General features: G+C 28.6%; 1 protein-coding gene across 1 annotated transcript in view; it reads right to left on the reverse strand.

The window, feature by feature from the left end:
- LOC107448921 (neuronal acetylcholine receptor subunit alpha-10-like) overlaps positions 1-24,066 on the reverse strand; it is a 208,549-nt gene that overhangs the window by 36,280 nt on the left and 148,203 nt on the right. Inside the window, exons 4-5 of the mRNA XM_016064298.3 lie at positions 9,823-9,962; positions 1,762-1,806 (exon numbers count right to left, since the gene is read on the reverse strand). Coding sequence (XP_015919784.1) covers positions 1,762-1,806; positions 9,823-9,962 — 185 coding nt within the window. The remainder of the gene's footprint in view (positions 1-1,761; positions 1,807-9,822; positions 9,963-24,066) is intronic.

Below are 24,066 nucleotides of genomic sequence, written 5' to 3' on the forward strand. Positions count from 1 at the left end.
TTTAAAAAAAGTAGTTTTTTTAGTGGCTTTTTATTTTTTTTTTCATTTAATGATATCCCGCAGTGGACTAATCGTGAAGACACTGTTCCATGTAGAATACCAAAGTCAAGCATTACTGGCTGCAGTCAGTAAGCGGGTGGGTGACCACTTTGATCAGCCAGCGTAAAGACCAAGGGTGCGCGGTATCGGTCCTCGTTAAACTGTTCTATCGTAAAGTGCTCGACTTCGCTCGGAGGTCTACCAAAGCTTGGGAGCCATCCCCTCCGCAGAGGATCAAAATTGCGATGGCATGTCTTCGGATCATCCTCAGAGATGTTTCCCGGACCGTCGCCAATAGCCCAATGTGCAGCTCTAGTGCGACGTAAATAAAGTACCTACCACATTCAATGATAATAATGGGGAAAAACGGGATAGCAAAATTATAAATTCTGGAAGATTTCTAATTTAAAATTAGTTTTGAAAATAAATTATTATTTATAAAATTTCGAAAATTGCAATTTGAAAATAATTTTAATTCTGAAAATTAATGTTTAGAAATTTGGATATTTATCGAGAAATAAATTTTCAAAAATGTATGTTTTAATTATTTCAAAAATGTTTGTTTTAGTTTTCACACATACATAAGCAGGCTTTTGAGTTGACTACAAGAACTGACCGCTCAAATTAGGGAAAAATAGTATAAAGTTAATATAAAGGTTACGGAGGAATTCGAACCCATTAAATTTAACCCACACATTTGAATACTTAACGAAAGAAAAATATTCTTCGTTTACAAACATCCTTTTCATCATTTACCTCCGAAAGTTTTGAGTATGAAGTCTGTGTCTTCAACATGCAACATTTTAAAGAAACGGATGCACCAAAATTTAATCGAATAAATCAACGTATTTTCTAAAGATTTATGGGGAGTAATCTATGCAAATGCAATTGTTTTAATATTTGTCCTATTTTAAAACAATAACTGTTACAAAATGGTTTATGAATTTTTTTAGAATCTACAATGTAAAGAATTTTGGATAAAATTACGGTGAAAAGTACTTACCAAAAAATCTATTTTTACTGTGTAATATTTGACGGTAAAAATGGATTTTACAATTGATACACCTAAAGTGGGGCCCCTTTAAATCGTAATTTGATCTGGTTTTTTTTACAGTGAGGGGAAAGTAACAATGCTTACGAAACAAAATATGTTGAGATAATTATAAACAAAATTAGTGTCTCTTAAATTGTTTTTTATTTTTTTGTAATTTTTTCCTGAATATTCGTAAAATTTGAAGATTTTATAATATAAGTGTTTTCCTTTACAATGGATGCTTTCACTTCTTTTTCCAATAATATTTTATTTGTTTCTTTATTTTGACTTCAAAAAGTTCGCGGATGTCCCAAATATTTTGTTCTGAAATTCGTGTATTTTGAAAGCTTTACTGAAATGTAAAGTTAAATATCTAGAGTACATAAATTTTTGTATGCGAACCATGCTTCAATAATTCAAAAGTAGTTGAATTGTTTTTTTAAAAAAAATGTCCGTTCTGGGCTATTCTGGTTGGAATCAAAGAAAAACTAAAGTAGACTCAATCCCTTTGTTCTGTCAAATCAAAAATTGATGCTCGTTCTGTTTTCGCATCATATATTATTCACCTATGATAAATCAAACCAACTTTCACAGGAGCTATTTTTTGAACTATACATATTTTATCACAAATGTTACAGTCACAGTTTGGAACAAAATTGCATTTCATGAGAAAGGAATAAAAACTTTACCTGAATTATTCTGCAGCTGCTGGAAAGCACACCCTGTCGCTCATCCTAAATAAAATATATATTGTTTATAAAATTATATCTGATATATACAGTGTGCGAAATAAAAATAGAACACTTGGATGGTTCGTGATCTAATGGTTGAATTTTCACGTATATAAAGATCAATCCTAATTGTTCTAAGAATCGAACTTCAAATATGATACAGTTTTAAGTTATGAAATCTGACACCAATACATATTTTTTCTGAATAATCGGAACCATTTCCTAGCGAATTTTAATTCTAAGTTATAAAAATATAAACGTTAGCCGGTATCTGGAAATAGAAACTCAATAACTAAAAGAGCTGTCGAAATTTTGGGTTTTTTAATGTTATCTTCATCCTCTGCGTTATTTTCAATACATCTGGGACCATTTAAAATGATCAAAAATTTCGAACACAATTTGAAAATCGCTTATCTTAATATAATTTTGAAGTAAACAATTATATTTTTCTAATTTTTTACTGCTTTTAAATATTTATTTAAACAGTGTCAAAAAATATTTTCAATTATAAGGTACACACATTTTTCTTCATCCTTAATTGCGTCATTCTGAATGAGAAAATCCAAAATCAAATCAGAAGTTAAAGGCACTGAATTCAATCCTAAATGGCATCTTGAAGCCCATCTAGCTTGAGATGGATGGCGTACCAGCGTTTCGGGGAAATAAAAGTCGCCTGTGAGCAATGCCGTCCTCATTGCCACAATCATGCCGTTAGTTATGAAATTGTGGACCCTTTACCTTCAGGACCCCCTTGCTCTCAACTTGCTGTTGCAGGAATGCTTTACTTTAGTTTGCTTATAAGATATGAAAAAAGGCAAGTTTATTCAGAAAAGATACAATTTTGTGAGGGATCTTATAAATGAAATATTTTAGCACATCCCTCGAATCATTATGATACGTATATGATATAATCTTAATGATTAATCTTAATGATTTATTATGATATAATCTTAATGATCCCTCGAATCATTAAGATTATATCATAATACGTGCAAATGCAATCATTAAATCAAAGTTTTTTTTCTGTGCACTACACATAATGCTTTGAATTTACAATCTATAATTTATATTTGCAGAATGCCGATCAAAACATAAGCACGGGCCTTTGGTGTAATAAAATCTTATACAAGTGAGACAATTATAATAAATTTTTTAAAAAAAAATATCACTAAAACATAGATTCTGGTTTATTATTCATAAATACATCAAAATTAAAAAGGAAACTACCTGGGAATTATTATCATGTTCAACCGCAAATAAGAAAGTCATAACCAAATTCATCGCCATTTGAAAGGCAATTATTAAAAACGTTTTTCTGTATCAATCCGCTAATTAACTGGTTTTGATTATATCAACGTCACATTTGCAATCATAGATTTTGGATAATAATTTGCCAGATTTTGACAGAGTTTTTTTTACTCCCTTAAATATAAACTTGCGACTTAACGAATATATTTTTACAACGATTCTAACAATATATATTAAACGTATCAAGTAATTACAATTATAAACGTTTCCCACATTGAATAAATCAGCAAGTTCCTCATACTTACATCATTAAATTAAAATCACAAAAAAAAACTTCCAACAATTTTTCATATTTTTTCTGTAATCTTAATATGAAGTGTCACAGAAGATAGGATTTTTGAAAGCTGTCAAATAAGATATTAGCTCACACTCCATTTTAACTTAGAAAAGGGGAGATTATTGATTGGCAAGAACAGATTGTTCGACACATAAGGACGTGGTATAGAATATTTTAAATTACGTATTAACTTGTTTATTTTTATATCGTACTCTTCCAGAAACGGTTAATTATCGGGAACTGCAAACTTCAGCTGTTTATAGTTTTTTTTTTTTTTTGTTAAAAAATTAACTTTGTGGGTAAAAGAGAATTATAAATTAGTGGTTTGAGTTATACTACGATGTTATGTTTGTCTCTTTGAATATTTGTATTGAGCGTTTTAAATGGAAACTGAGAAAGATAATGTGTTTCAAATAGAAACAAAATAAATATTATTTTGATATGATGTTTGTCGTTTTGAATGTTTGTATTAAGCGCTTAAAATGGAAACAAATAAGAAATTATTATGCTGAGATCTTAGCTTTTTTGAAATTAGTGATTTGAGATATACTACGCTGTTATGTTTGTCTTTTTGAATATTTGTATTGAGCGTTTTAAATGGAAACTGAGAAAGATAATGTGTTTCAAATAGAAACAAAATAAATATTATTTTGATATGATGTTTGTCGTTTTGAATGTTTGTATTGAGCGCTTAAAAGGGAAACAAATAAGAAATTATTTTGCTGAGATCTTAGCTTTTTTGAAATTAGTGGTTTGAGTTATACTACGATGTTATGTTTGTCTTTTTGAGTATTTGTATTGAGCGTTTTAAATGGAAACTGAGAAAAATAGTGCATTTTAAATGGGGAAAAAATGAAAAATTATTATGATAGGATGTTGGCCTTTTTAAATATTCATTTTGATCGGAAACTGAAAAAGATTGTGTGTTTTAATTGAAAACAAATAAAAATTATTGCGACGTAACATTGGGTTTTTTAATATTTGTTGAGAGCTGTTAAAATGGAAACAAATGAAAAATTATTATTCTGAGATGTTAGTCTTTTTCAATATTTACAATAGGTACTTTAAACAGGTATTAAAAAGGAGAAAGAAAATGAAAATTTTTTATGATTTGATTTTTGCCTTTTTGAAAATTTGTTTTGAGCTTTTTAAATAATGAATTGAAAATTTCTGTGCCACAGTCTTTAGTACCTTCTTTTTATTTTTTAATTTCAAGAACTTATGATTAGTTATATTACTGTTAAAAAAGTTAAATACAAAAGCACTATTTTAGGTACAGTTATTTATCATAGAATTCTTTATCCGATGATATACGAAATTTCCGACTTCATTAAATAGAAGTTTGAAATCAACATAAAACATTTAAAGCTGGAAATGATAAAAAATTTAAATGTGAATAAAACAATAAAAAAAAAATTAAAAATGTGAAAATCAAAAAAGATGCGAAAAGTATATATTTAAAGGTGACACATTACAAAAAAATGAAATACCTAGTTTTTTTATTTATAGTTGAAATGAAGATCTACAGAAAAACCATTACATGCCTTTGTTAGTTTTTTTCATTTTTATCTTTATATAAATATCTATCATTTTCTGGATATTTGTCAGAATTCCACATGAAAATCCCTCTCAAACGCTAGATTTTATTGGCAAGCAACCAATTATATTAAAAACGTCATAAAACACATTTTTTTTTACAAGAAAGAAATCTTTCTTTCAATAAAATTGGGGCAACAGTTAAATTTTATGAATATAAAACATTCATAAAATGTAATACTTCAAAACATTTCTGAATTCCCATAAAAAATACATAATTTTTACTATAAACTTTGCAATATATTATAATGCAATAAGCTGGAGTATGACGTGTATAAAGTACAATAGGTAACGTATAAACATAGTAATGTCTGTCTGCTACAACAATATCATTTTTTATTATAATTATTTAAAGAATTTGTTTTATAATTGTAAATGCATTCGTACAGTTTATAACATCACATGCTAATTGCTTTTTTTATGTCTTTTTAACAAAACTGTGTAGTTTATTACGATAGAAATACCTATAATGATATATACTATTTACGTTCACCAAAGTTTAATTTATTTTTTCAGGGAATCTACGAAAACTTCCCAAGGTAAGGTCAACGATAAGAGATGTATACACACTATATACACAGTAAAAAAATTCTGGTAAAAAGCACCGGCACACAGGGGGCCGGTACTTTTGACCATAATATCCATTTTTACCGGAACATGTAGAGGAACGTGCCGATACTTTTTACCGTAAAATCCATTTTTACCAGAACATGTTAAAGAACAAAGAATATGATACACCGAAATTTTTTCACTAGCAATTACCATAAAGTCATTGTATTGCTCTAATCAATATATTACTACATAGTTTCATTACTATTATAGTAATATAACTATTTTACGGGTAAAAATGGATTTTACGAATGATACTCTCAAAGTGCCGGTACTTTATACCCTAATTTGATCCGGAATTTTTTAACTGTGTTTGAAATGGTTCATTTTTTTATAAAATGCAGAAAAGTTTTAAAGATAGTCACGTGAGATAAATAATTTCCTAGTACATTTCAGATTTTGAAAATTTGTGTAATTTTGTTTGGGATGCCAATCTCAATATTTTCTCGTGTAGCACATTTTTAAAAACTTGCAACTGTGCAACTAAAAAAATGAGCTACTGCTTCACTTGATGTAAACCGAACCGTGCCACACTACCAAATTGTAAAAGTTCTCAGTATATGGCGCTATAAAACAATCATTTGTCAAATAAAAATAAGTTTTTTAAAAATTAAAATATACCTCACTAAAATAAAATAAAATATTTCACAAATAAATTAAAGCAGACCTTTCCCAAATTTTTTCCCTCTGAAAATGGAAATAAATTCTAGGGAAATTGAAATGAAACTTTTTAGAAATCAAAACAAGCTTTTCACAATTTAGTCTAGCATAACTCTTTTAAAAAAAATAATGGCGAGAAGGTGAGGAAAGTTCTTTTAAGAAGTAATTGCGATACGAATTTAAAGCACGAATCTTTAAAGTTTCCTTCATAACTGTAAAATTGAGTCTTGTTTTGCTTTAAACGACTGCAAATGAGAATAAATCTTTTATAGATAAAAATTATACTTTTAGTCAATAATTTTTTTTATTTCTCAAATTAGACTAAAGCTGTTGTAAATGGTAAAGCTTATTTTTTTTTAATTTATTGGTCGAAGAAAAATTCATGTGTTCTAAAAACGGTTTAATTTAGTCTTGCTTACGAGAAGAACAATTAAATAATTAGCCAAACGATTGGGATTTGTGAATGAGCCTATTCTAATGAGCCTTTCCTAACAATTTTTTGTGTAGTTAGCTCACCAATTTTCAACTTAAAATATACCAAAATACATCAGAAATCATCCATAATGCGTTAACTGAAATCTCTCGCTCTTTGAATTTTTCTTAACCATAAATTTTATTAAAACGGTGCGAAATAAATGCTTAGTAAAGCATCGAATTTCAATTTTACTTCTATCATGATTGAAATAAAATAGCTAAAACAATTTAACTTCCAATTTGAATAAACTGGAGAAGAAGAAAAAATATTTCAGATCATTATGTTCGGCAGTTCGCTTTATTAAAAAATACTTTAAATACCTTTATTTGGTGATTAAACGTTCTTCAATAGTTTCTGCGTAAATCTCTTCCGGTACCACGCGGTAATTGAGCAAGGCCACTTAAAAAACCATAAAAGAAATGGTTTGTTCGTTTTATGGTTTTCTAAGTGGTATAGGATGGGAATTTGTTTTCTTTTCGAGATAAATAGATGGGTACGAACTTATCTTAGTTTAAGTTCAACTTAAACATTCTGAATATTTTGAAACAAATAACAGAAAATATGAATGCGTTTTAAGCAGTGAAAATTCAGATTATAGTTAGTTTTTTAGCAACTGTTATTTAAAACACATTTATATTCTCAAAAATGTTTTTTTTTGTTTCGAAGATTTAATACTTAACAATATTTAACATTCATTTATTTTACAATAAAGTAAAGTGACTCGGATAATTGGAAAATGTTTTGCTTTCTTTTTTATAGTCAATATTTCCATGATGCTTTGCTCTGATATTTTGCGTTGTTGTGATTATTTTTTTGTTTTGTTTTGGTTTGATACTGTTAATTAATGTTTGAAACATTTTCAAGAAATAATAATTCTGTACAACTCAATATATTGCAAATAATATTATTAATGTGTATTTATATATGTTCTGAAAAATGTTTTAGTTTAGTGAATAGACAATTTTATAAAAAAATATTTTTTTATCAAATTATTTCTAAACAAATTATAAAAATTTTATCGTTTTAAATTATGAAAAAGTATAAATTATAATAATATTTATATATATTGTATAATTTTTTAATTTAAACAATAAAAAAATATTGATTAACCGAATAAAATAAATATTTTAAGGGCAACAATAATCCTACATTTAATCATAAAAATAAGAAAATCTATTTTAAGAAATGACTTTAAGAACAAACTGAGACAGTCAGTTTTAAAATTCTGTTGACATTCTTGAAAAAAATTGTTTTAGAATATTATATTTCTGGAACAATTTTTACTATAAACTAGAGTATGAAATTACGAAAAGTTATCGGTTATGAGAAAGACATTTAAACATTAAAAAAATCTTTATTTCTGAACTGAGGATCAATATTTTGCTTATATATGAGCAAAACTTTTATGGTAGGTTGCACACATCCTGCTAAAAGTATTGTGTAGTCGTGAAGGTATTGCAAAAAGTATTCTGTAAACATTTTGTAATTGTAGTACTAAAGGTATTCTGTAAACTGTAAGCATTTTATAATTGTAATACAAAAAGTATTCTGTAAAGTATAAGACTTATGATAGGTTGCACACATTCTGCTAAAAGTATTGTGTAGTCGTGAAGGTATTGCAAAAAGTATTCTGTAAACTGTAAACATTTTATAATTGTAGTACTAAAAGTATTCTGTAAACTGTAAGTATTTTATAATTGTAATGCAAAAAATATTCTGTAAAGAGTAAGAAATTCTGTATTTATAATACAAAAAGTATTCTGTAATTGTGATGCGAAAAGTATTCTGTAATTGAAATGCAAAAAGTATTCTGTAATTGTAATGTCAAGAGTATTGTGTAATTGTAAGTATTCGGCAAAATGTAACCTGTGTAAGTTTTCATTAAATAATTGTATAAAACAGTTAAATAATGAGGATCTGAATGGAATGATGCCTTGTATACAGTAGCCTTGTATATAGTATTGTATGTATATAGTATTGTATGTATATAGTATTGTATGTATATAGTATTGTATGTACATATAGTATTGTATATATATAGTATTGTATATACAGTCGACTCGTGTTATAACGACCCTGTGATAGAACGACCAACATGATATAACGACCCTGTGAAGGAGTCCCAATTCACATCCATAGAAGATAACGTTATTTTACTCTTGCTATAACGACCGTAAAAAAGGTCAACTCCTAATATAACGACCCTCTCTGAATTTGAACACCGCTCTTTTCTAACTTCCTATTGGAAAGTGGGGTTGAATGGTTGACCTTGAACAAGCACACATATGTTAAGTCCTCTTAACATGTAACTTCAACAAATTAATGCACATCAAAAAATTAATGTCTTCGTCTAATGAAGCCTCGTTTATGTTCCTCGGTTTACTCTTCTTTATAATACTGCAGATTATGTAAAAAAAAAAAATTCGTTATATATACCGCAAATTATGTACATCAAAAAATTAATTCATTAGAAACTAGATTTTTTTTTGTCATACTATGTTTTTTAATCTGTACTTTAAAATAAAATTCTTAATTGTTAACAGTTGTAATTCAATTGTTAAAATGTCATTATGTTTTATTAATGTATGCATCCTATCCTTTTTTGGTTTATAACATGTATACCACAAATAGTATATGCATGCATTATGACGTTTAAAACCATTATGTGACCGATTTTCAAAGGAAATTTGCTCATTTTGATATAGCGACCATTTGATATAACGACCAGATTGGGGCAGTTCCGTTGGGGTCGTTATAACGCGAGTTAACTGTATATAGTATTGTATGTATATAATATTGTATATAGTATTGCATGTATATAGTATTGTATGTATATAGTATTGTATATATATAGTATTGTACGTATATAGTATTGTATGTAGTATTGTATATAGTATTGTATGCAGTATTGTATGTGTATAGTATTGTATGTAGTATTGTATATAGTATTGTATGTTTATCTAAGAGCTTTTTTATCCATCAAAGCTGTTTATATTATTAAGAATAACTTGATTTTTCAACAAAGAAAAAAGGATAATAACAATAAGAATGGCAAAGTAATGAGAGCGAAATAATAGAAAGTAAATATTCTTACAAGTGTGAGCAATGCCAGGAGAGACATTCGAAAGGCAACTGCAACCGGTTGAGCGACCGATAAGGACGGACGGACTGCAGAATCATAATTGGACATCAAGTAACGGACGAGACGAAATTCTTGGTCATCACACGAAACTTCTGAAAAACATAAATCATTATTTCAACTCACATGATCACAAAACGGGACTGAAATTATACTAAGAGTGGTCTTTATGTACAGGTGTACATAACGACCACTCTTAATATAATTCACATTCAGAGTCTCACTATGATCAACGATACCGAAATCTGTCAAATAACTATTGAGGAAGGTGAGATGACAGACATAAAAACCAGTTTGATCACATGGGCAAACTTGGCGTTTCTTCTAATCATCTTTAAGTTAGTTCCTCTCTATTTCCCTCTCAACTCCAACAGCGATTCGTTACATTTCGAACCTACAAGCACTATGATATACAATACAATACATGAAGCAACATCCAGTCAATTCCTATGCCCCTATGGTGACCAACATTTAAATCTCGATAATGATGGATTTATTGATCACTGTTGGTAATTGTGGAATCGAATTGGCATCAGACTAACGATGATAAGTTTTTGTGATATTTTTATCTGTACAACTGAACGGGTTAATTTGATTCTGTCAAATTGTTAATCCCAAAAATTATCCTGTTTATTGGGTTAAGTTAATAACTCCAAAAAATGAAATGAATATTATTCAGAGCCTTTTATCCACACAGAAAAAAAGAATTGTGGCAAAATTTTCGTACTGTATGTTAATAACATTTTAGGTAACGAAAACACATCATAATTTTAGTTCATAAAACCAAAATATGCGATATTTAAATCATACATATGGTAGTTTTAACGTTCTTATGGTAGTAGTTTAATGGAAATTGTAGTTTTCCAAATTACAATTATTATTATCAGACATTTAGTAAAAAATACATAATTGAAAAGTAAATATAGCCAAGGCAAGGGTATTCGTACCATTGTTTATTTATATTATGAGGTATCATTATAAAATTTACCATTTTAGCACATCGACCAAGCTTTATCACTTATTATGAAATCACATTTTATTGTTAATTTTACCAAAACCAAACCAAACCATCATTACCAAAGCGTTTCCGTAAAAATTACCACACATTTTGATTTTTCCATTGAGCCACATTGTTAAAATTTTCATTCTAAAATTGTGGTAAAATAAAGAGCAGCTATTTGTCCATCCGATTAACCATAAAGTTTACGGTAAAGAACATTTTTTTTTCCTTTATGGTTTTTAAACCTTTTACAAAAAGTATGGTTATAGAGCCATGCATACAACTATACGGTTTTTTAACCATTTGCAACCATTTTTCAGAAACGTAAAAAAAAAAAAAAAATTCTTATTTCACTAGACATATGAGCTCGGATTTTCGTAAGGTAATGGGAATTGGAGAGTGCCGGATATTGGAAATTCTCCATGAGTTGAAAAGAATGGAGGAAATATTGTGGCGTCAACACTAGGACTCGAACTTCAGTTCTGCCAGTCATGAGATTGACAGATTAGCCCGTTCGACTATAATATGTACGCAGTTGCAAAAAACTAAGTAGCTTCATTAGGTGGTTCTAGTTGGTGCGATAAAATTCTGATTGTTTAACCGTATTAGGTGAAAGCAGTTAATGAACAGTTTTTCTCAAACTTAAACAGTTTGCGCATCATTTAATTTATGGTTATTTGACTGTTTTGATTAAATATGGTAAAATAACCATTAATAAATAGTTATTTAACCATTTTTTCCGAGAGATGTCTAACAGTGCAGAAATACGGTAAATATTACCATATTCTGATAGTTTTGACCACACTGTTTTCGCTGTACAAATAAATCAGCTAATATAAGAATAAAATATAATTCAATCATTTCTCTAAAAACTTACTTCATTTAGTTCTTTTAAAATCTCTAGTTTAGGCATAATGAAATAGTTTTAGAGATGGCTACTTTTAAAAACTTATCTCTAAGCAATTTAATTATTTCTTTATTTGAAGTACCTCAGTTTAACTGTTATTGAATGCAATAAATTAGCTTAAAAAGTCATGAAAAATAGATTATTACGTTTTGATTCAAAGAACGCGAATATTAAATAGGAAACTATTACTTATTCTGACTTTTTGGCAATTATTATGAATAAACTATGATGCGCAGTAATAATTTCGATTCTTCCAGTAACTCTCAAATACTTACATTTTAATTATAATTTTTGAAAAGTTTTATCTAATTTAAGAAAAGGTACATGCATGAATGTTTAAACAGAAAAATCAAGCAGCAAAATATTCTTTTAAGTAAATTTTTCCAACGTACTATATTTCAAGTATTTAAATTTCAAGTATATCATTACAAAACCGACCATTTGCAATAAATTTTTAATTAAAGTTTTGAATATGGTAAAAATCCCCTACTATCACGTTTCAGGGCGCAAAGTAAGAGCTTCTTAAATATTCATAATTATGGCAAAACATATTTCAAAAAGTAAATTATTAAACAGCCGAAGAATATTTTCTGTTTTCTTTCTATTCGTATGCATTTTGTGTGCTTAAACAACTTGTTTCTCTATTTTTATTGACAAAAAGATAATTTTTTAAGAAATAATTTTAACTAAAAGTTATTTGTTTCCACGTTTCATGCTGAATTTCTTCTCTTTGTCATTTTTAAGTACAATGTGACATTTCCTTTTCGTTTTTTTTATTTTTTTATTATTATTTTCAAATTTTATAAGTACATTCATAATATTTTAAGTTAAGAACGTGAAAGAAGAGTTATAATTAGCATACTTTTAATTTCTATAGTAATTGTATACATAACGCTTAGCTACCATTTTGAAAGTAACCACTAAAGATTAACTTTAAAATGTGGAAAAAAATGGTTACTATTATCACATTAGTAAATAATTATTATTATAAAAATTGCTTTTATAATCAGCAGCATAGATGTCACCAAACTTTAAATTAGATGAGTAAATATTGAGTCTTGATAACCATTTACACGTGTGTGACTAATTATGATAACAATAATGTCGATATTAATCGTCAGTTAAATATCAGGATGCAATAAAATTTAAGGTCGAAGTGGGAATATTAATTTTCGATAAAAAGGTACGCATACATGAATAACAATAGTTGCTAATTATAACTGTTCAGTCCTCAGGATGATAGCCACTAAAATTCACATTAGAAGGGCGAATATCTTTCTTTGATAAATGTTTACAAATTCTTTAATAAATATTATAAAAAATAATTAATTTAATGCTCACTTTAATAATTGTCACAAGAGAATAAAATTGGAAGAAATTGGAACCATGAATGTTTTTAATAACACCAGATCTTTGTTTTAATATAATTTATTTAAACTAATATTCTAATATGTGCGAAGATTCTAATATGTGCAATATTCTAATCTGTAAAAATTATAATGTCTTTGAATATTTTTGATCAATATTCACAAAACACAAAAATTAGAATAGTTAATAATACATGTATTTCTATTATAATCGTCATGACGAAAATGAACCACGAAAAATCAAACCTAAATATTCAATTCCGATAATTTTCGATAAAAAGGTACGCATACATGAATAACAATAGTTGCTAATTATAACTGTTCAGTCCTCAGGATGATAGCCACTAAAATTCAAATTAGAAGGGCGAATATCTTTCTTTGATAAATGTTTACGAATTCTTTAATAAATATTGCAAAAAATAATTAATTTAATGCTCACTTTAATAATTGTCACAAGAAAATAAAATTGGAAGAAATTGGAACCATGAATGCTTATAATAACACCAGATCTTTGTTTTAATATAATTTATTTAAACTAATATTCTAATATGTGCGAAGATTCTAATATGTGCAATATTCTAATCTGTAAAAATTATAATGTCTGTGAATATTTTTGATGAATATTCACAAAACACAAAAATTAGAATATTTAATAATACATGTATTTCTATTATAATCGTCATGGCGAAAATGAACCCCGAAAAATCAAACCTAAATATTCAATTACGATAGACATTTATACAGCCATGAATGATTATTGTTATAAAATCTACTAAAATAACTGTATTCATAATAGCCACAGAAATTGTCATTGGAAGCGCTTAAATTTGCTTTTGATAACTATTTGCACACCCGTAAATAGTTGTTATTACAATAATTGCTGTAGTAATTGTCTTCACGATAATCATAAAAAGATTCTAACCTTAAAAATATAATTATAAAGGTGAGTATTCAGTTTCTATAAATTGTATAGGTGAATATTTAGTTTTGATAAATTTTAAAGGTGAATATTCAGTTTTGATATTACACATCTTAAAATAGCAATTATTACAACATTTTCTATAATATTCGTCCTAATAACAACCACTAAAAATGAATATAATGTGTGGATCTTCATTTTTTTGCTAAACTTTTGTCATACTCGCGAATAATTACTATTACAACAATTGCAATGAATATCATCGTGATTATTAACAACTCAGAACTAAATTAGGTCCTTTAATAACAGAATATCGACGAGATCTTATGAAACTTTTTTATGATATAAATTAAAAAAATAATCTAATTCTAAAAAAATAAATTAATAAATTTTAAACTGTTTTCGTCATCCACCGTTCGTAAAAGGAAAAAGAAATTTTCACATATTGGTTTTCAAATATTATAGAAGAAGTTCAAAATTTTATGCGTTCGGCCTTGCTCTCAAACTTTTCCTAATTTCTCTTAAAAGGTTTTATGTTTACACCGAAATTCCTTATGCACTTTCATTTTCATTGAAATTCTACCCTTTATTTAGACAAGCTTAGTTCAAGGATGAAAAAAAAAATTAATTAAATATTTAAAGAAAAAATGAAAGAGCCATTTTAAAGGCAGCAACCTACACTAAGCAAATATTTGATCTAACCTTATCCAGCTATTGCTGGAATTTTCATTGACTTCTAGTTTATTCGGAGTTGCTCCAAAATTGAACTACATACGCAAACAGCAGTCTCATAATATTGGTATTAGTATATAAGTCATGTTTTCTTTTAAAAGGAAAGTCACTTTATATAATACACAGCTTGATTAAAGTTTTTTCATTAAGGGAAACTGATTCAGTATTTCAAAAAAAAGCACGGAAAAGTGTTTAAACTTTTTAATGATATAATTTCTAGAAAGGTTTTATAGTATGAGGAAAAATATTTTAGGCTTAAGTTTTTATGTCTGTGATTTTTTCTTCCTTTTTTATCATTCTGATGTTATTGGTTTTTTTGTATGTTAAAGTAGATTAAAATTAATAAACACGAAAAAAAGTTTTAATTTTTTATTAAAATAACTTTAAATTATATTTTTTATTGAAAGTTATAGTTTGAAGTATTTTTTTATCAGTGAATATTTTTTCAAAAGATTACACAGCACAATTAATAATTTTTTAGGTTTTCTTGTACATAGTAATTTGAAATATGGGAGAAATTTCAGTGCTTTAAATTTCAATATTAATTTTAATTTTGCAAGGAGCATATATTTGAACTATTTTAAACAAAGGATACTGAGGTACGTAATTAGTCTAGAACAAAACTCCTCGATTTTAAGAAAAATCATTTTAAAGACAGGTTTAATACAATTTATCTATGCGAAGGTGAAAAGTTTGCCTGCATTATTCTCAAATCTACTAAAGGCTTAAAAAAAAATTTTTCGCTTTAAAATTTAAGTCATTATTATTAAAATTAATATTTAAATTATTACTGAATTATTATTGAAATTAATTATTTATTGCAATTATTATTGTATTACTATAATTATTATTAAAATTAATTAATTGAAATTAATGTAGTGATTCCGCTTAACTAAAATAATTCATCTTTAAATTTATAAATTAATTAAATTATTACCTGTTATAAAAATACATTTTGTATAGTAAAAAAATAAAACTCATTATTATACGCAGTTATAACATTGATGAATTTAAAAATTGAAACAATTCATAGATATTAAAAATCAAACACGGCCGCTATCATACAAAAGCGTGTTTAACTAAAAGGCAGCAAAACAAGTACAATAAAAACAAGGATTAATTATTGTAAGGTAAAAATATCGGAGGCATATGTTTAGAGCTAAATGGCATATGTTTAGAGTTAACAAAAACACGTGTCTGCGCACTCGCAACATATTTACTTGCATTTTAAGTAATGTTTGGTGTTTTCGAGAATCGCATTAATTTCACTTTAATATTTTGAATGTTTAGGCCTATTTAATTTATATATATGCGCAGTTATTTGGTAATTTTTGCTTATCAAACTCATTTTATTTCTGTTTTTCGAAACTTTTTCTTATGAGTTCAAGTCCTTTAAGACTTTTTGGCATTTTTTTAAATTTTTGCTAATCAAAATAGTTAACTAATTGCATTCCAGTTTTATAAACGTTCGGACCCATTCAAATATTACGTAAACACTTAACTAAAGGATAATCTAACGTAAGCATCTAACGAAAAGATAATCTAACGTAAGCACCTAACTAAAGGATAATCTAACGCACGGACCTATCTAAAGGATAATCTTAGGTAAACACCCAACGAAAGCATCAAATATTACGCAAGAATAATCTAACGTAAGCACCTAATTAAAGGATCAAACATCACGTAAACACCTAAAGGACTTTAACACCTGAATGGTTTTGTGATTTGTTTATTCTTATTGACAAGGGGAGAAGAAATTGTATGAGCAATGCTTACGTAAGACTAGTATATAAACCCTTATTTTCTATTTTAAGGCAAAAAAAAGTATACAACAAAAATTTGGAAATAAAATTAATGAAATTAATTTAACTTTTGTTTTTTAGAAACTTTAGGAAATCAAGTTATTTTCTTTTCAAATTTTTTTTAAAGTTTTTTGCTTTGGTTGTGTGTCAAAAGGAGTTGAAACAATCCATTCACTTTAAAAAAAAACATTGTTCGTTCTAAATTTTGATTCAACTTTTGGAAAATTTTCAAATTCAAAATAAAAATTACATTTGGAATCACAAAGCTTTAAATGATCTAAAGAGACTTAAAATTCTATAAAATGTAATTTTGTTTCAAGGAAAATCTTATCTTTTATTTGAATTTAATTCTAAAGTTCTTTAAATTGGATTCCTACAACAAATTTTAAACTTAAAGAAAGAAGCAGTGGAGTACAACTTTCTTACGTAAGCATTATTGCTTATTTTTACCGACAAGAGGGGAAGGTCTAAAATTATCAAAAGCCTGCTTACGTAATATATGAATGGCTACATTTTGCTAATCATAGTAGTTAGTTCATTCCATTTTAGTTTTGACAACGTTTTTACTATTAAAATTAGCTTCAAGTAATTTTTGGACGAATTTCCTAAAAACACTTTTATTTACTTTAGTGTTTGTTTTTTTTTTTTTTTTTTTTTTTTTTTAAATTTTTGCTATATAAAGTTTTTTTCTATTTAAAGCTTTTGGAAGATTTTTCAAATAAGATTGATTTTAAGAAAGATTTTTGTATTCTTCTGCAAATAAAACTTAAACTAACTTCTATCTTTTAGAAGTTTTTGTTAATCAACTTACTTTTATCTAATTTTTCTTTTTTTTCTCAAAAAAGTGCTTATCAAGTGCTATTTTTTTGCTTATCAAAAAGGGGTTGAATGAATCCATTAACTTAAAGAACTCATCACGAACAAAAATTCTGTTCAACGTAATTTCTTTCCTTCTGGTTAATTTTTCCGGGAATGATTCCAATACAATTCTTCTTAAAACTAAACAGATAAAATTTTAATAACTCACTGGAATATTTAGAAAAGAATTCTCATAAACAAATACTCTATGAAAAAAATGTCTTTATCTCAGATTATTTTCTGAAAGAAGAACATTCTTTTTACTTATTTCTGCTAATCTTTACAAATTTTTGCTCCAATGAGACCCATTTTGTATATTCGACGATTTATAATCAAATGCTTTTCCATCACAAAAAAAACTTTAGTTTGAATTAAAAATCATTTTTTGAGGTTTAATTGTTTATTTATTTTATTTACTTCTTTAATTCCTTGTTTAGGTCAATTATTCAACTCCAAATAAATGTTATCTTGAATGAATCAAAAATAAAAAAAATAGTACTTACTTGTAATGAAATTGTTGGAAAATTTATTTAAGAAAAAACATTTAAATGAGCGTAATCAACTTTATTTTTTATTTAAAGTGATTAAAATTAGCTAGCAAAATATAAAACAGATTACTAAATAAAACGTATTTATTTTGAAACAGAAAGTACAAAAATTGTTTTATTCAAGAAAAATTATAACATATTTATTCCTTTTTAATTCTAAATGAGACTGAAAATAATTATGATTGCAAGAAGTAAGAAGATGTAATGAAAGAAGATTTCATTTTAAAGTAGATCAAAAATATTATGTTCTTTTATTATTCAAACAAATTATGTTGAATAATTATTTATTACAATTAAAAATATCATGAGGTTATATAATGAATAATTATTATATATTAATTACGTGATATGCAATAATTGTTAGTTAAAGCAAATATTTTCAGGATTATGTGTAGTACGTCAGTAAAAAAATTTGTTTTTTAATGTTTAATCATCGAAGCGTTACGACTGATGATATTCTTCACAATTTTTTTCATTGAACAACATGGGAAAGAAACCGGTTTTTCTGCAGAAATGCAATCATCTTCAATTCAGAGATAGGTAGGTATGTACTTTATTTACGTCGCATTAGAGCTGCACAATGGGCTATTAGCGACTGTCTAGGAAGCATCCCTGAGGATAATCAGCATGCCATCGCAATTTTAATCCTCTGCTAAGGGGTTGGCTCCCCTGTTTTGGTAGTCCGACGACCTGAGCGTGAAGTCGAGCACTTTACGGTAGAACAGCTTAACGAGGACCGATACTGTGCACCCTCAGCTCCTACGCAGGCTGATCAAAGTGGTCACACATCAACTCACTAACAGCAGCCATGCTTGACTCTGCTGTTCTACTGGGAACCGGGCTGTTACGATCAGTCCACTGCGGGACTCAATTAAAAGATAAAGTCAGACTTGTAACACATTTCAACAGTCTTATTTTTGTCTCTGAATTAATCAAGGTATAAAAATGAAATCAAAGTATTCCACTAGAAACAAAAAATCCCTTAATAATACGTATGATGCTAAATTTGAAGTCAGATCAATTGAAAATTGGAGATGCTATCGTATCTAAGAGTATGTAATGCGTAACATTAAGAAAACGGCATTTTGGTCTTGCAAAAACTTATTCAGATGCCCATTGCAAAAAGCGTCGTATCTATCTCATCTCTCATAATACTTTTTTAAGGGAATGTTCCAAAATTTAATGTGAAAATCAATTTTGTTTTTTTTTAAATTTTTACATTGTACTTTTCCCTTAATCGACCAACTTACCCACGAAAATATCAAGCACTGAAATAATAGTTTTAAATGGACAATAATTTTCTGGGAAAATAAATTCCAATAGTAAGAGATAATGGAGAGAGAAAAATCGCACAAAATAATTAACATCGTAAAACGCAATTCAAGAGTTAAATGAAAAAAATTCTCCTCAGTCAATTTCTCATTAGCGAGAACTTGATACTTGTTGATGAGACAGGATTTGGTGGGAAACCACGTAAAGCCAGTACCTATCAATGTCATATGGTACCTGTTTATGTCTTTCGACAAAGCAAGAAATTTGAGCTGGCAAAAATGCTAATGCTGTGTATGTTGATCGTTATGCGACACTGGCATGTTCCTCATACTTTTCAAAGATATACGGAAAGTGACTCTTTCAATTTTGGACTCACTTAGATTTTTTATAAAGTTTTGCGGAACGGAAAGCGATGCATGCATTTGGCTGTTGAACTAGCTTTGCGTCCATATTTCCCCGCATATTTTCATATTTATCACCGAAAATACTGCAAATTCCAGGGTTTATTCGTTAACGAATCTACCTATACCGCCGTAGAGTACGATTTATCGTCATGCTACTCTCAAAGAAGACCCGACAGTGTAGGATATTCTTAGATAAAGGTATTTCTTTTAACCCAATAGCTTGAATAGCATTTTTAGAGTTCGGTAGTAAAACCACTTTATTGTAAAGGCGTTTGGGGTCAAGTTGTTCCAGTACCGAGTGCATTTTTAGAGTTCGGTAGTAAAACCACTTTATTGTAAAGGTGTTTGGGGGTAAGTTGTTCCAGTACCGAGTGCATTTCTAGAGCTCGTAGTTTGTAGTACCGAGAGTTTGTAGTAAAACCACTTTACAATAAAGTGGTTTTACTACAAACCACTTTATTGTAAAGGTGCTTGGGGGTAAGTTGTTCCAGTACCGAGTGCATTTTTAGAGTTCGGTAGTAAAACCACTTTATTGTAATGATGCATAGGGGTAAGTAATTCCAGTACCAAGTGACCTCTCTGTCAGATGCGATTTTTTTATATTTCCGACAGGAACATCATGAGAACGAAGCAACATCCTCATTTCAATGAATCAACAATCGACATCATCAATCAACGAATCAACAAACAACATCATTTACGACAGGAACATCATGAGAACGAACGAAGGAACATCATGAGAACGCAGAAATGTAAGAATACATTTCTGCTCGAACATTTAATGAGAGTTCAATCAAAAAGCCATTGGTATAAACATACAGAAGAAAGGTTCAGGAAAAAGGTAAAAATCAAGAATCGCTGAACAATTTTCTCATTAAGTTCCAGATTTGCTCTCAAGTCTACAACTTTTTGATAAAAACTACATTTATTTATATTTTCATGTGCCCTCTTGTCTGTTTACGTAACTGTCTCGAAAGAACACTTCGATTCTTATCAACTGCTCTTATGACGTAAGAGTTCTCGTCTCGATGTCTGAATGGGTCTTCGATTAGCCAGAAGTAGCATTCGGTAGATGGGGGTAGTCTTCACAAGGCCATTGATCAGCCTGTTGGTCTTGTTTTGTATTAACTCTAATTTTCTAATCCTAGGGAAATTTTCTAAAACTTCCCAACAGCAAGTAATAACAGACCAAACTTTTACACGCTTTTTCCAGTGTTGTGCAGAGACAACCTCAAAGACAAATAGCTCGATTTTATACTTTAAGATTGTAAAGACACCAATTTGTTTGTCGGATAAAATTGAATGGTTCTTCTAATATAACTCCTGGTTCCACTCCTGAATTGTTTTATTAGAAAAGTAAACTGGTTTTTATTGTGTTAATTTTTGTGTTTAATCTTGATACTCATTTGTTTCTCCCATCAAATATGTGTAACGCTTAACGTTCATTATAAAAGGCTTCAAGTTTTGACACTGATTTTTAAAAATACATATATCAAAGGGGTAATTATGCCTCCTCTTCTACAGTAGTCATATAAAAATATAATTTTCACCTTATTCCAACTTTTTCTGATATTTTATAAATCACATGTTCTACTTTTTCAGCTTTGCTTGATATCTGCCTTACATAGTCAATACAAAGTTGCTTATAAACGCAGAGCACATACATACTTTAAGTGCAGAGGAAGTGGGGAGCCGGAAGCGCTTCTTCAAACGACATTTTAAGTTTAGAAAATGATAAATTTTCACTATTTCTCAACAATTCAATTAACTTATTGACACAACAAAACTGCTGCTTGAATCGATTTATGTTCCGATTCTTCATCGACCTAAATCGATACTTTTACAAAACTCTTGTTTCTAATACCATGAAGAACTTGAAAATAACATTAGGTTGTTCTTCGGGTAGAAATTTTTCGACTTCACAGCAGACTTAACTCGCCAAATTTTCACGTGACGTAATGGATAACGGTAAACTTTTTTTTTCTTCTAAGAGTTCGTGCCACACTATCTCTAATGCATCACAAGTTTTTTACCCTATTCGATTCAACGCTAAAATAGCCAATCTTGCTTTTATGTGACTGGGAAATCGATAATTGTGAAACTTTCATTACACCAGTTTTTTTTTCCTCCGACGTATATAAAGAATAGCAATAGAGGGAAAGAAATTTTCCCGACCCGAGGTTTCATAAATCTTGAGAAATTGTGAGAAAGGGAAACGTGAGAACATAAGCACGTCCGACATTCGTAAGCGATGGGAAAGACGTGCCGTAAATACAGAATTCCACCGTTTTGCTGCTCATTTTCTTTTTGAAACATTTTTCAGTCCCCTTTCGGGGAAACTAATTTTAAAAATTCTCTTTTTAACAGCGCACAGGTTGTTTGTTTTCTTAGAATAAAATGCATCCTTTCGCACAAAATAACATAATTTCAGTTTTTCTTGGCCGCAATTTTAAGTAATAATAAAATAGTCTGGGTGATGTTGATTATTTTTCAGAAGGGTTAAGAAAAATTTGGTTGATAAAATATCTTGGCGAGAACACAGAAAGTAATTTATCCTTTTCCGGGTTTTTTTTTCAATGCAAAAGTGTTATTATAATATTTTAAGAAACGGAAAGTTTTAATGAAGACAAATATTTAATGGTTGTGAAACGAGGTGTTTTTTTTGTGAAAAATATATTTAAGACAAACAGAAAACACAACTTCCGAATAATCATTTTAATTTGTTTTTATTTTATTATCCCTGCTGAGTAGAGGATCCATTTAGTAGCCTTGTAATTTTGATCCCAACTCTGGAAACATGTAAAATTCTAAACAGAACAATAAGCTGATTCGCCTTTAACGAGGATTTTCTTTCAGGAAAATAATGTGCCCTAGCACTACATGGAAAAAAAACTACGAAATTTACCCACTGATACCCCGATATCATATATGAACTCTAACCCTAGATCCAACTGAGGGTATTAAAAAACCTTTACTGAATGGTATGCCAACGCTTATTTAAAAAAAAATCCTTACTTTTATATTCTAGGAAGTATGAGGAACACATTATTTAGAATCTTATTATTTAATTACATTTATATGGCGATTGTATCATAACACAAATTCATTTCTGCCATCGGGTACGTCCATATAGTTGTGTCTAATCACGTGGTTGTACATAGCGTATTAGCATTACATCTTTAAGGTCTGGGTAAATTAGAATGCTATTTCGGATTTAATTGGATACCTACAAACTACGTCACATGTGTGTGTTTAACTTGATTGGCTGGCCCTTGCATGACGTCGCTTGCAAGTATCCAATTGTAAAAAAGAAAACTACAAATTCATGTATACTATATCAAGGCTAAATTATGCCATTAATTTAATTGTTACGCTTCCGAAAGGCTACAATCGAGTTCAAACTTAGCGTAACACGTTTTTTTTTCATTGTTATCTCTTTTTTTTTATATGTTTCATTTAGTTTGCGTGAATTAAAAAACATGCTGATACTATTTTTTCAAAGATTCATATGATACAGGCAAAGCTAAGCTGACGCTGCAAAGCTTTTGTAATACGAATACAAAATTTAACCCATGAATATTTCGAATTAAATTTCTAAACTCAAGTCGAATTTTTATTTTTAACGACCACCAAATATCTAAAATCTTAAATATCACCTTCCAACGACCGTTGATTAAAATATTTTAATGTTTATGCATTAATAAGACAAGTATTTTGTGAAATTTTTTGAAATAATTTTATATGGGAGCATGTGAATATTTAAACGAAAACTGAAAAATCCCTCTAACCACCGATGCGCAACCACGCATCAAGTAATTTAACCAAGATTAAAAATATCCTTCCCTACACAACATCTAAAGAACGATAATAATTCAACGATGTGGAGCTTTAGTTGCCATTATTGAAAGAGGTCGATCCTTGTTTCGTTTAATCGGATGGAAAAAGAAGATTTAAAATGTTTAATTCCCATCGCGCTTAGAGAGGAAACTTTAGGAAAGATGTATTACCATTATTTTAGAAAGCCAACTAAGGGAAGTTAGAGCAGTATGTAAATCAGTTCACAACTTGGCTTAATTTACTACAAATTTCAAATTAAAAATTTGCAATATGAGTACAGTAGGAAGCATACTCTCTGTATGAAGCAGACAGGGTATTCCATAAAGATTGCCCTATGATAAGTAGTTTTTGAATTCTTATAAAAAAGAAAACATGAAAAAGTATGCCCAAAAGAGGATCGCCAATTAATATTTCAGTGAGGAAAAAACAAAAACGTCATCGAATTCTAACGAATCATAGAGCTGAAAACATGTGTAAGGACCACCATCACAGTTGGAGGTTAACACTTGAAGGTGTTTCATATAATGCAACTCCGTTGGATTTCCTGTTAATT

Source organism: Parasteatoda tepidariorum, chromosome 6, assembly GCF_043381705.1.
Source record: "Parasteatoda tepidariorum isolate YZ-2023 chromosome 6, CAS_Ptep_4.0, whole genome shotgun sequence".
NCBI classification, from domain to species: Eukaryota; Metazoa; Arthropoda; class Arachnida; order Araneae; family Theridiidae; genus Parasteatoda; species Parasteatoda tepidariorum.